The 12,424-nt window shown below is 39.5% G+C and overlaps 1 protein-coding gene across 2 annotated transcripts in view; it reads left to right on the top strand.

The window, feature by feature from the left end:
- LAMA4 (laminin subunit alpha 4) overlaps positions 1-12,314 on the top strand; it is a 74,127-nt gene extending 61,813 nt beyond the window's left edge. The window contains exons 28-39 of one of the 2 annotated variants that reach the window (XR_014524757.1): positions 996-1,129; positions 2,105-2,266; positions 4,157-4,310; positions 4,759-4,952; positions 5,163-5,352; positions 5,610-5,765; positions 6,211-6,370; positions 7,170-7,300; positions 8,897-8,990; positions 10,002-10,121; positions 10,746-10,960; positions 11,353-12,314. Coding sequence is in view for 1 of the 2 variants with exons in the window: in XM_083497745.1 (XP_083353871.1) it covers positions 996-1,129; positions 2,105-2,266; positions 4,157-4,310; positions 4,759-4,952; positions 5,163-5,352; positions 5,610-5,765; positions 6,211-6,370; positions 7,170-7,300; positions 8,897-8,990; positions 10,002-10,121; positions 10,746-10,891 (1,641 nt within the window). In the remaining variant the exon portion in view is untranslated. Of the gene's footprint in view, positions 1-995; positions 1,130-2,104; positions 2,267-4,156; positions 4,311-4,758; positions 4,953-5,162; positions 5,353-5,609; positions 5,766-6,210; positions 6,371-7,169; positions 7,301-8,896; positions 8,991-10,001; positions 10,122-10,745 lie in introns of both variants that reach the window. The other variant, XM_083497745.1, reaches the window with a different exon arrangement.
- The last annotated feature ends 110 nt before the right edge of the window (positions 12,315-12,424 follow it).

Raw genomic sequence — 12,424 nt, 5'->3', positions numbered from 1 at the left:
TGAATGTCCTGTACATACAACCGTAGTTTAACTTTGGATGGAATTTATTTGTGGTCAGTAAATATCACCACTTTCAGACTTTTAAATGGTGGTGTTAAAAAAATAATAATCGAAGTGTGCATAGGTCTGGGCAACTGTTGCTAAAAAATCAGCTGAACACCCAGAAGCCCAGTTTTATGTGTGAATTTATTTGAGTAACTTTTCACAACTTCCTGGAAACTACCTTGCACATTCAGATTCAGTTAGAAGATTTGGCATAATAGTTGTTCAAAGGGAAAATGGCATCAGTCCAGATGAATTTGTTTATTTTAAACATTTACATTGAGCTGCCTTTCCAAGGCAACTTACATAAAACGCAATGAGCAGGTTAAACAAGACATATCAAGCCATAATAAAAAAATATGCATCAACGAATTTACAGCAGTGGGTGACAAATCAGCTGCAAAAGGCACTCTGGAATAAATAGGTATTGCATCATTTATGAAGAAGCAGAGTAGAAAGTGCAATTTCAAACCCCCTCTGAAATGTCAATCCAGAGCCCTGGGACAATTGCATTAAAGGAGCCACTCCTTGTTGCAGAGGCGGCCCTTCTCCTACCAAAGGACCCTTTCTCTTCTGCCTAATTCTCATCATGGTACATCTGAACAGCAGTTGTGAATCTCTGAAAGACTGTTAGGGTGGGGGGAGTGTGAGCACATATGTAGAACTTTTAGGTCCTTTTGGATCCCAGCCAAGAAAATGACCTCATTTCTTTCTCCACCCCACCCTCGCCATCTTTTTTAAAAATGCTATGATAGGGAAAATGCTTAAGCACTTAGAGACAAAACAGGTGTGTTTACAACATGAGGTTTTTTAACCCCACAATGCATTCACACACATCACATCCCGTCCGTTTTGGTTCTATCTCAGTACGCTTACTTTGCTCAACTACATTACAAGAATTATTACTAACCGTTCCTTGACTTGTGGGTCTAATGTTTTTCTCTGTGTTTCAGTCAGATGTATTCTCTATTTCCTTGGAGAAGGGAGCTGTTGTTTTAAATGCTAAAGGAGTCAAAGTTCAGGCAGGAGAAAGATCTTATAATGATGGCAAAGCCCATTTTGTCATTACATCCGCCTCACCAGAAAGGTAAAACTATTTTTGTTTCGATGCACATCTTATTACACTCACAGTTCATTACTCCACTTGGATATATTTATTATAATACAAAATGCACACTAATACATTCCACACTAATATCTTATTTAAGAAGGTCAGCATGGAATAGATGTACCCCAAAACTAATAGGAACACCCCAGCTCAGCAGAAGAGTATTACAATATTTTTATTTAACACAATTAATAAAAAGCTCAGGTCCAGGGTACCGTTGGCCCTCCAGATGTTGCTGAACTCCCATGATCCCTGGATATATGCCCATGTTTGCCGAGCTGATAGGACTTGTAGTTCAGCAATATGTGGAGGCCCATAGGCACCTGAAATAGGTCAATATTTTGAATATGCAGCATAGGTTTTAAATGCCTGGTATATCTTTGCGACATTGAAACTGGCAAGATGCTGTGTGGCAGTCCTGCCATGTTAGATCTGTTTCCACAACAGCAGCCCAGTGGTCACACACAAAGATTGAAATATCAGTACAAAAGGAATGAGTGGGGGCATGGCGTCTGCATGCTTTTTATTCAGCCATATCAAAACAATGTCACTCACATCCCTGCCACATGAAATATTATAAAAACTCAATGGCTTTTCAATTTCTGCATTTCCTTTGTCTGTGATGCTGCTGTAAGCATAGTGTTATAGTTAGGATTGCACCGTGACAATGATTTATAGTGCAATCCCACCTATCTCTACTCAGAAGTAAGTCCAACTAAATTCAGCGAGGCTTGCTCCCAGGTACTGCAGTTAAGATGTGTGTGACTTCAGTATTTCCAGGGGTTTTACGGAGCTGCCTCTCATTTCTGAGCACACTCGTGGTTTGATGGTGCCACCTAGTGACTCCTTCATCAAGTTCAACATCACCGAAATGGCTACGCTGCTTGGGTAATATATATTATCACATGCTGAATTTAAAAGACTCCGTGTAAGATGCATTATTTTGTTCTGCAGACTTGAGCTTTTGGTAGATGAAGAAAAGAAAAGTGTAGATAATTCAGCATATGAAAGTGAGGAAAAGCCAGTGAGCACCAAGAAATTCTACTTTGGTGGATCTCCCATCACTACTGAGTTTGCCAACTTCACCGGGTGTATAAGCAACGCTTATTTCACAAGGCAAGTGCATTTCAACTTGTATATTTAGCTACTTGATGCATTTCTATACCACCGCTAATCCATCCTGGGGCAGTTTAAAACAAAAATAAAAGCAATTATAGCACAATAATAACAAATTAAAACACCATACCATGAACCACCAGTATTTCTCCAGCATTTGAGTATGTCAATTACAGCTGGTCTCACCTCATAGCCTAGTATATTCTAATGGCCTGGATGATTCTATCAGGCCTATGATGACACTGAAACCCCATTACAGTGGTACCTCAGGTTAAGTACTTAATTCGTTCCGGAGGTCCGTACTTAACCTGAAATTGTTCTTAACCTGAAGCACCACTTTAGCTAATGGGGCCTCCTGCTGCTGCCACGCCGCCAGAGCACGATTTCTGTTCTCAACCTGAAGCAAAGTACTTAACCTGAGGTAATATTTCTGGGTTAGCGGAGTCTGTAACCTGAAGCGTATGTAACCTGAGATACCACTGTAATTAATACTCTATGTACCTCCAAGGCTAGAGAGTTGCATAAAAGAGAGCACCACTACAAAAAACCTCCATGTCTTGCATCACAGTGAGCCAAGCTCATTGGTGGGATGATGAAAAGGGGCACCCCTATAGATAGCAGCCCGGGCAAGCTGGTATAGAGATGTTCCTTCAACTATTTGGGTCCCGAACTCCTCCTGATGGGTATATGGTTATTCTTCATGTTATCAATTTTTTATGTGTCATGAAAAACATATTTTCTGCTTCAAGTCTTTGGGAGACCTAATGGGCTGTCTTTTCCCGGGACTGCATTGGTTTTGTTTGTTTTGATACACGTTGACTCCATGGTCGTGTGATATGTTGATATGTAGTATTTCCATGTAAGGGTATGTACTGCTCTGATAACTATTGAGTACAACCCCGGGGCATCATAGCTACAGAGGTGCAAAGAGCAGTTTCTGCCACAGAAGCTAAAGTAATGTCATCTGGTAAGAAACAAGATAAGAGAACAACAGTTACCCACTTGTTGTCAAACCTGCTTCAGATTCAATTACTGCCTTAAGGCAAAGGAACAAGGATCTAGGACCGCCCTGTATACCCCATGCAAGGAGCCAGGAGCTGTGTTCCACGGAAGAGAGAAAAATCAGATTCACCTGTGTCAATGGCAGCTTCTGCTGCATAGGCTTTCTGAGGATGTGATCATGTCTTTTGGTAATAGAATTTGGATCTTGATACATCTTTTGAGTAATAGGATAACTAAAACAGAATAAATGAACCTGTTTATCCTGGCAATGTTTTCAGTGTTAATGTCATTGCTGAAACCAGGCTTGAGCAGTTATCCTCTTAATATTGGCCATTTTACCTAATGCTGTGTTTAAATTGTTTGGTACCCACCAAGAGCCTTCTAGGATGGGACAGGATTTTAAATGTAATGAGTGCATTAAAAAATAGGCTACTGAGATAAGCTGCTGGAATACTTCAATAAAGTCAATTGTTGATTGCCTGCAGTTTTAAAAGGTTAGCAAAGTCTCCGATCTACAACCATACACTCTTCTGTTTCTGCTTTTCCCTTGAGGATGAAAGGCGATCTAGATCGTATATCCCATTTATATTTCCATTTGCAGTCATTTACACACTAGCAAACAGACATACAGCCACTCAGTTTGAAATATAATACAAAAATTATATGAATGATGCAGCAAAGCTTGGCTGTAAGTGCAGCAAAAAAAGTGGCAAAGGGCTGAGTTTCCATGAATCTATTCCATGAGCATGTAGTTCTTACTGACATGGATTTTTTAAAAATTTGTTTTAATTTGTTGTTTGTTTTTGAGGGAAGGAAGAAAATCCCTACATGCACAATCATAGTGGATTGTTAGGAATAACAACTTTATCTTTTTCAAAAACCACACAGATTGGATCAAGACGTTGAGGTGGAAGACTTCCAGCGATATCCTGAGAAAATCCAAGCATCCTTATATGGATGTCCTGTTGAATCTCCTCCTGCTGCCCTTTTCCATAAGAAAAGAAAAAATTCCTCCAAACCCAAAGGAAGCCAAAAGAAAAGGGTGAGCTGCTCCAGACTTACAACTGCTCATGGTGCTTTCAGACCAGGGATGGGGGGTGACCCAAGTTCCCTTCAACACCGGCTCTCAATGATGTCTTGGAAGGAACAAAGCCTTTGAACACCATTGAATGTTGGACCTGCAAAATGCTAGTTCATATATAAAGAAGGGCTGGGATATAATTTTAATAGCAAAGGGAAAACATAGGTGAGGGCAGCTGGAGTCTTTCCACATCCTGTAGCCTCTCTCTCCAAGGGCTTTAAATAAATAGGTAGCTGTTTTTACCATGGGCCTGTGCAATTTTGATTAGAGCTGATTTATATTAGCACTACAGTGAAGATTAGATCTGACCATCTGAAGTAACATCTACAAGTAGACAGAAGAATTGCCAATTCTGTAGCAACTATTTTTATTTATTTATTTATTTATTTATTTATTTATTTGTCTGAAGGTTGGAAAAGACAACATAGCAGCCTCACAATTTTCAGCAAGCATTAAAAGAAAAGGTCAAGAAGAGATCTCTCAAGGGGACCCACATTGTACCTTCCTCAGCAGCCCCAAAGCAACTGAGCATACATATCTGTTTGGAGGAACAGCAAATAGCCGGCAAGAATTTGATTACTTACCAAAGGATTTCAATGAAAGGTACAGTCAGCTAAGCATACACTTGTAATATTACAAATCAATGCCGATAAGCATTTTTACAAAACCGAAGGAATAAAAACTAAGCTAACTAAAGTAATTTTTGCCATTTCACAACTATTATTCCCTGTATGCATATTCCCATCAAGTTGTGCAAGGCAGGTTGTTCACCAATTTCTGTTCACATATTAAAGTGCCGTTTTTGTTTGACAGATCTCAGTTTTCCATTAGCCTGAAGACTCACTCATCCCATGGAATGATCTTCTATGTCTCTGATCAAGAGGAGGAAAATTTCATGGCCCTTTTTATTGCCCACGGCCGTCTGGTTTTTATGTTCAACAGTGGCTACCGGAAATTAAGAATTAGAAGCCAGGAGAAGTACAATGATGACCAATGGCACAATGTAAGCGGGAAGAGAAAAGATCATGATGTGCTTTAAAAAACTGCTATTCCAAAAAAAGCATAAAATCTGTCTGTCAAAACATTTGGGATTTATTGCAATAAAAATACCAGGCTCCCACTTGTGAAGTGGATGAAGAGTTTCTAGAGTAGTGGAATAAATCAAACAGTCTCCTCTGAAATACATATGATGCTATACAATTCTATATTGTATACTAGTCTCTGTATGCTAATGTTGACTTCACCTCTGCCTTTTTTTAGGTAATGTTTGTTCGGGAGAAAAATATTGGCCGCTTGACAATTGATGGTCTCCGGGTGCTTGAAGACAGTCTTCCTTCTTTTGATAAAGCATGGCAAGTTGCTAGACCCTTTTACGTAGGGGGTGTGGCACCAGGAAAAGCTGCCAAAAATATCCAGGTAAATGTATTTTTCTACAACAAAGCCGGCATATATTAAGATCCAAACCAACATGGGAACTAACTGGGCAGAAATGCTTTAAAGCTCTGCATCTATTGGAGATGATTTGCAATGAATCAGAATATATCCTGCATTTGAATCTGTTAACACTAATATATTCTGGATCCATTGGCAATGATCTCATTCCAAATTTCCTACATCACATGAGATTAGACTAGAACCTCTCCAGTTATATGATTAGAAAATAACTCATGCTGCTTTGACACTAACAAAAAGAACCAAGCAGACTGTGAGAATCATTATTACTCCCACTATTCTTTTTGGCCTTAAATTGCTTTTTTGAAAAAGTATCCATAAACAGTTGTACACCTAAGCAAATGGAAAAGCCAGAGGCTTTCTCTTTTACTTATTTTACTATTTTGCTTAATCTGTTTTGTTTTATCAGATCAACTCCGTCTACAGTTTTAGTGGTTGTCTGGGCAGTTTACAGCTCAATGGAAGACCAGTCACTTCTCCTTCACAAACGTTTAGCGTAACTCCTTGTTTTGAAGGCCTATCAGAAGAAGGAACATATTTTTCATCAGAAGGAGGATACATTATACTTGGTAATGTATCACTAACCATTGACTCATCCATCAGACTGATGCCTGAATTGATACCTAGTTGCCTAGTGAAGGGGCGGGAGGGGGAGACATAACTAAATTGAAATGAAACCGTTATTTGAAAATTATACTGGGTGCCATGTAGTCTTCTTAGCATACAGTAGAATCATTTGCTCCACACACTCCCCGCCTTGCTCCAGATAACCTGCCTCACTGGAGGAAGAGATTCCAGTCCTTTCAGTGGCAGCACTAGTGGGCACTAATCAAGTCCAGCCATTAGTCTTTGGTTTTACTGTAGCATAGGAACTGCAGGTGTCACCCTCAATGCCACAGATTATAAATTCATAAATAGTGCCTAGTGGTTGCTCACCTAAAAATGGATAAGCATGGAGCCATGCCCTCTCACAAAACCAGCACATTGCTCAAGTGGCAATGGACTGAAATTCTGCTAATATACATAATATACAGTATACCCATTGATACCCACTGAAATAAATGGTCATAACTTTAGCCATGATACTGGCTTAAGTTAACTGGATACCACCAAATACAAATTCAGGCAAAATATTTAAAGCAAGAGTTGAAGAGTTGAAGAGCTCTTAATCATCATTCCTTGATGCTATCAAGGGAGGGGGGGGCTCATATTCCCAAGATGAAAAATATTTAAGAAATATACACAATTGGAAGCCATAGTTAATCTTTATGTCCTGCAGCAGGTGACTATTTTTTCCCAGTTAACTCTGGTGCAAAAAACAAACAAACACAAAATCATTCTGTGATTTGTCATGGTTTTCTCCTACAGATGAATCCTTCAGTTTGGGGCTGAAATTTGAAGTTATTTTTGAAATCCGTCCTCGAAGCAGTTCAGGAATCCTGATGCATGCACACAGTATAAATGGAGAATTCCTGAATGTACACATGAAACACGGCCAGGTATGAAGGAGGACTAATATTTCCCTTTACATTCTTATATGCAGGCCTTTTTGAATGCTCATTGTGTACAAACCAAAATTCGCTCTTAATAGCGACAGGTTCTAATTTATCAAAAAGGGGATCCCATTTACCCATAAAAAGACACAATATACACGAGTTGTAGTTCTTCTGTTTCAGGTGCATACAGAGTCCACGCAATTAAAAAAAAAACTTCAGTTGTAACATCGATTTTTAAAAACACTGTCAAGATGAAGGGGAAAAATATTTGACATTTTTGTGTTGCTGCCTTAAAAATTCAAAATTTACAGCTGCTACCTAAGAACATAGGAAGAGCTCTGCTAGATCAGGCCAGGCATCCTGTTCTCATGGTGGCCAAGCAAATGCCTTTGGGAAGCCCTCGAGCAAGATCCACGCACACAAGCAGTCTCCCCTTCTGTGGTCTCCAGTAACCCCCCTTATCTGGGTGTAAGCCCCACTGAATTCAGTGGGACTCACTTCTGAGTAGATGTGGTTGGGACTGCAGCCCTGGTTAATTTTAGACCCTGAGCTTAATGGTCTTATGAAAAGCCCTTTTTAGATGGTAGTTTGGTACACCAGCCCGGCTGTGTTGTCTGCTGAATGGCCCTGGCAGCAGCACTACGCTAGCTAGGTAATTTTTCTTTAGTTTTGGATCAAGTGATAATTTCTTTATAGCATGCATCACAAATACCATTTCCTGTGAATGTGTTTGGGTGTCCTTGAATAATAAAGGGGGGAGTGACAAAAAAGCCAAAGACCTCAAGAATTAGATAGCTATGAAAGCATTAAACGGTCCTTGAGACAAGTTTATTCTGGATAGCAAAGCCTCAGCCTAGAGGATAGTACCAGCATCGCTTAGCTTCAGCGAATGAAGTCCTTCTGAGCAGTCCATCCTCAAAGCTCTGTAACTGCCACCATAGAAACGGAATCGTTTTTATCACAGCAACTGATATTGGTAGAAGCTAAGAGGTTTTGCTATAATTTAACATTTATGTTTTGTTAGTCACTATATTTTATGTTGGGCACAAGCTTAGGAAAGACCACATTTTTTCCAATGAATTATACAGTGTAATCTAGCAGTGCTAAGTGGTTCTGAGAACCAATTACTTTATGTTATTTATTTAACAAACTGTAGCCTCCTTTTGTGTTTTAAATGCTGGAAATATTTCATCTGAAGGCTATGGTAGTGCTGGTATGGTGTAAATCCTGAAAGTGATGTCCTGGTTCAAATTATGCCATGGTAAAAAAAAAGCTCACTAGGTCCCCATTGGCAAGCCACTATTTCTCAGGCTCACCTCGTGTAGACTTTGGAGGTGGTAATCAACCATCCAGGATTTTTGCAAGCAATCCTATAGACATACCTGAAATAAGCCCTGTGAAACTCTAATTTACAGCTGAGTATACATGTATGGGATTTCACTTTGTGAAGAAATATAGACCTTATGCCTGTGGTATAAATTCATGCTGACTCATTTGGAGAACAGTATGTTAAAAAGCCTTTACACCGCTTTATGCATTTTAATTAAATATTTCTAGTCAAAACTAAGGTTTTAAATGTGAATCAAATGGTTCTCCCAGGTCATTGTGAAGCTGAACAATGGCATCAAAGACTTCTCAACCTCAGTTACACCAAAACAGAATCTCTGTGATGGCCGATGGCACAGAATTGCAGGTGAGTGAACATCTAAAGTCCTGTTCAGTGTTGATTTCTGATCTTCCCTCTCATCAGTACTCTAAATCAGGGATGGTTGATGGGGTGCTCCCTTCAGATGTTGTTGGGGCACAACTCCCAGCATCCCTGAACATTATCAATACTGGCTAGGGCTGTGAATCATGTCATGTATGTAAATGACTTAGAATTATAAGGCTATGCATGTGTGGAAATCAGGTAGTGCTTGGTCTGAAAAAGGGTGACAATGTATCCAAAATTCTGTGGTTAAGAGTTTGGCTGCTACTGAAAATGGAAAACATCCAATTAATCTCCTATCATCTTTTGCAATATCTGTCACATTATCTATTTCCCTGCTTCTAGGCTACTTGCATAACAGGGTGTGGGGAAGAATGCCATGTTATATTAGGATGTATGTAATTTGTCCTAAGCATGGGAGGTTAAATGTCATTTCCATTTTCAGCATTTCAGCTTGTCAGACAGCAACGCCCCCCCTTTCCTCCTCAAATGTGCTGTTCTTGAGGTTCTCACAAGTCCCCTCCCAGCTAATTTCAGAGGCAGAAGGGGGAAAGCCCCATGGTGCAATTTGAAGCCCTTGCACAGCGTCCACTTACGGGATTTGTTAGGTAAATCCTGCCCATGGCTTTGGAGCATAGCTGTCAACCTTCCCTTTTTTTGTGGGAAATTCCCTTATCTCAGCGCCATTTCCCCATTGCTATCCCGGATTTTTAGATGTCCCATAGACTGTCACCGGGACAGGTGAGGCTGCTGATCCCTTATTTTCAAATCTGAAAGTTGACAAGCTATGCTTTGGAGTTATAAGATCCATGTTGGGACCTACTGAGCTATTCAGATATGAGAGCGTATCCAGGCCATGGGAAAATAGTCTAGTTCTTCGGGATTTTCATATGTTTATGAGTACTGTATGCTTACATGCTTGTATGCAAGAAAAATCAGAAAGAAGAGTGGTTGACAATATAACAGAATATTATTCTTTTTTGCTTCATATGACAGTTATTAGAGATGCTAATGTGGTACAGTTGGATGTAGATTCAGAAGTGAATCATGTAGTAGGACCATTAAATCCAAGAGCAACTGACCACAGGGAGCCTGTGTTTGTTGGAGGAGTGCCAGGTACGATTATTCTCATTTTAATATTATTTTCAAAGATTAACCGTGTGTGTGTGTGTGTTAAAAAAAGTATTCTTTAAAGTAATGGTCACATACCTTGTGCTGTTCATTAGCAAAGACCTATAATTTGGGGGAGGGGGTTTTAGATTTTAAATTATTGTACCCCTCCCTCCTTATGCTGGTCTACGACTGTAATAAATATTTGTTGTTGGAGGTGGGATGAAGTAGCTCTCTATACATCTTTGTGCTATATTTTAGAAGGAATAATTTCAATACAAGTGATTGACAATATAACAGAATACAAATATAAGACTAAAATAATTTAGTTTATTGAAAACCTTTATTTGACAACTATTTATAAATTATACACACACACATATATATATAAATACACACACAAATACAAACATATATATATATATATATATATACACACACACACACACACATACATATATACCGTACATATCAAAGTAAATAGCAGTAACAAGGGCAATACTATTCAAACAAACCACATTCCAAGTTTTACACAGCTGTCTCTTTTAGTTAAACCAGTCCTAGCATGATCTTATATTGATACTGGAGTTCTTGAATGACTTATGTATATATATTTTTACCTCTCTACAGAGTCTCTCCTGACATTCAGCCTTACCACCCACAGTTCCTTTACTGGATGCATCCGTAACTTTATGATTGATGAAAGACCAGTAAGTTTCAGTAAGGCAGCTTTGGTCAGTGGTGCTGTGAGCATCAACCTATGTCCTGCCACTTGATGAACTGCTAACTGCAGGGGCCTGTACAGCCCCAAAGGAGAAAAACAACTGTGCAACCTTCAATTTTTAGTACCAAGGAAATGAAAATATATCACTCACTATATGTACACGATAAAGCATTATTATTTTTTTCATTGGGAATTTGCTTCCAAAAAAATTATAAGTATGTTGCAATGTGTCAAATTACTGAGGGACATAAGGGCAGCTGGGGAATGAGTATTACGAGTCTAATTCTAAGCAGATACAGTGGTACCTCGGGTTAAGTACTTAATTCGTTCTGGAGATCCGTACTTAACCTGAAACTGTTCTTAACCTGAAGCGCCACTTTAGCTAACGGGGTGTGCTGCTACTGCCGCGCCACCGGAGCACGATTTCTGCTCTCATCCTGAAGCAAAGTTCTTAACCCGAGGTAATATTTTTGGGTTAGCGGAATCTGTAACCTGAAGTGTATGTAACCCGAGGTACCACTGTATAGGTTCACCAAGCCCACTGAAATAACAGATTTAGGCATGCCCAATTCTGCACAAAATTATAGCTGTTGTGTGAATCAGCAAGGAGCGCAAGCAGAAACCCACCCATCTGTATCAAGAGGCTCCAGACAGAGAACTTCATTTCTTCTATTGTGACACTGCAAATGCCTTGCTTATCATTGCCCAGAAACTGCACTTCAAATATGGATTTCTGCTTCCCCCACACTTAAAATCATTTTGTCAATTCTGCCCCGAGTCTGGGTAGCAAGCCTTTCTAGGTGTATTAAGAGCACTGAAATGTTCATTGGCTATGAACAAGTAAATTAAAATCTTTTAAAAGGTTTAACAGAACCAAAGGTTTTATTTCAGTTTATATGCTGCAGATTTGCTAAAACAACCTTTGGTCACTAGTCAAATCGCAATTTATGCACATTAACCTGTCTGAATTCAGCTTTATGTGCTTGGCCAGGAATTTTTTTTTAAGAGTGCAAGCTCCCAGCAGAAAAAACAATGGCAATCCCACTTGCCATTGCACTTGCCTTGGGAGAGAGTTTGGAGATGTAAGGCACGTGAATTTTGACTATACAAAATTTTGGCTTTATACACTATCCCTGGAACATAACTCCTGAGTCAACTGTATTCACTATGGATCTACAACAAATGCATGGAGAATCCTCATCCCGTCCTATCTCTCTGCCCAGTGCAGTACTCATGAAGCCACAATAACTTGCAAGGCACACTACAAGAGGAGTGTTGCCACATGTGCATGTAATTAGATGCACCCATTGGTGGGAAAGGGGGGAAACAGATCTCTTCTGAACTGTATTGGGATCCCTCATGCACAGGTGCTCTGCCTGTGCTGTGAGTGGATCTGTGCTTGTATTTTGTACTGAATAAATCTGCCACATGTACATTACAAAATAAACTATGTCATGGACATGCTTCACAAGCAATTGTCTTTTGAATCGTTTTGTTTGGTCTCTTTATTCTTCATTCAATTAGACTGGGGAAAACAATTATCACAGGAAAACTGATATTTTATTCAATTTTCATTTGAATGCAT

Source organism: Podarcis liolepis, assembly GCF_965112155.1.
Source record: "Podarcis liolepis genome assembly, chromosome: 3".
In the NCBI taxonomy this organism is placed as follows: domain Eukaryota; kingdom Metazoa; phylum Chordata; class Lepidosauria; order Squamata; family Lacertidae; genus Podarcis; species Podarcis liolepis.
The sequence above is the reverse complement of the archived record's forward strand: the minus strand, read 5'-3'. Positions and strand labels throughout refer to the sequence as shown.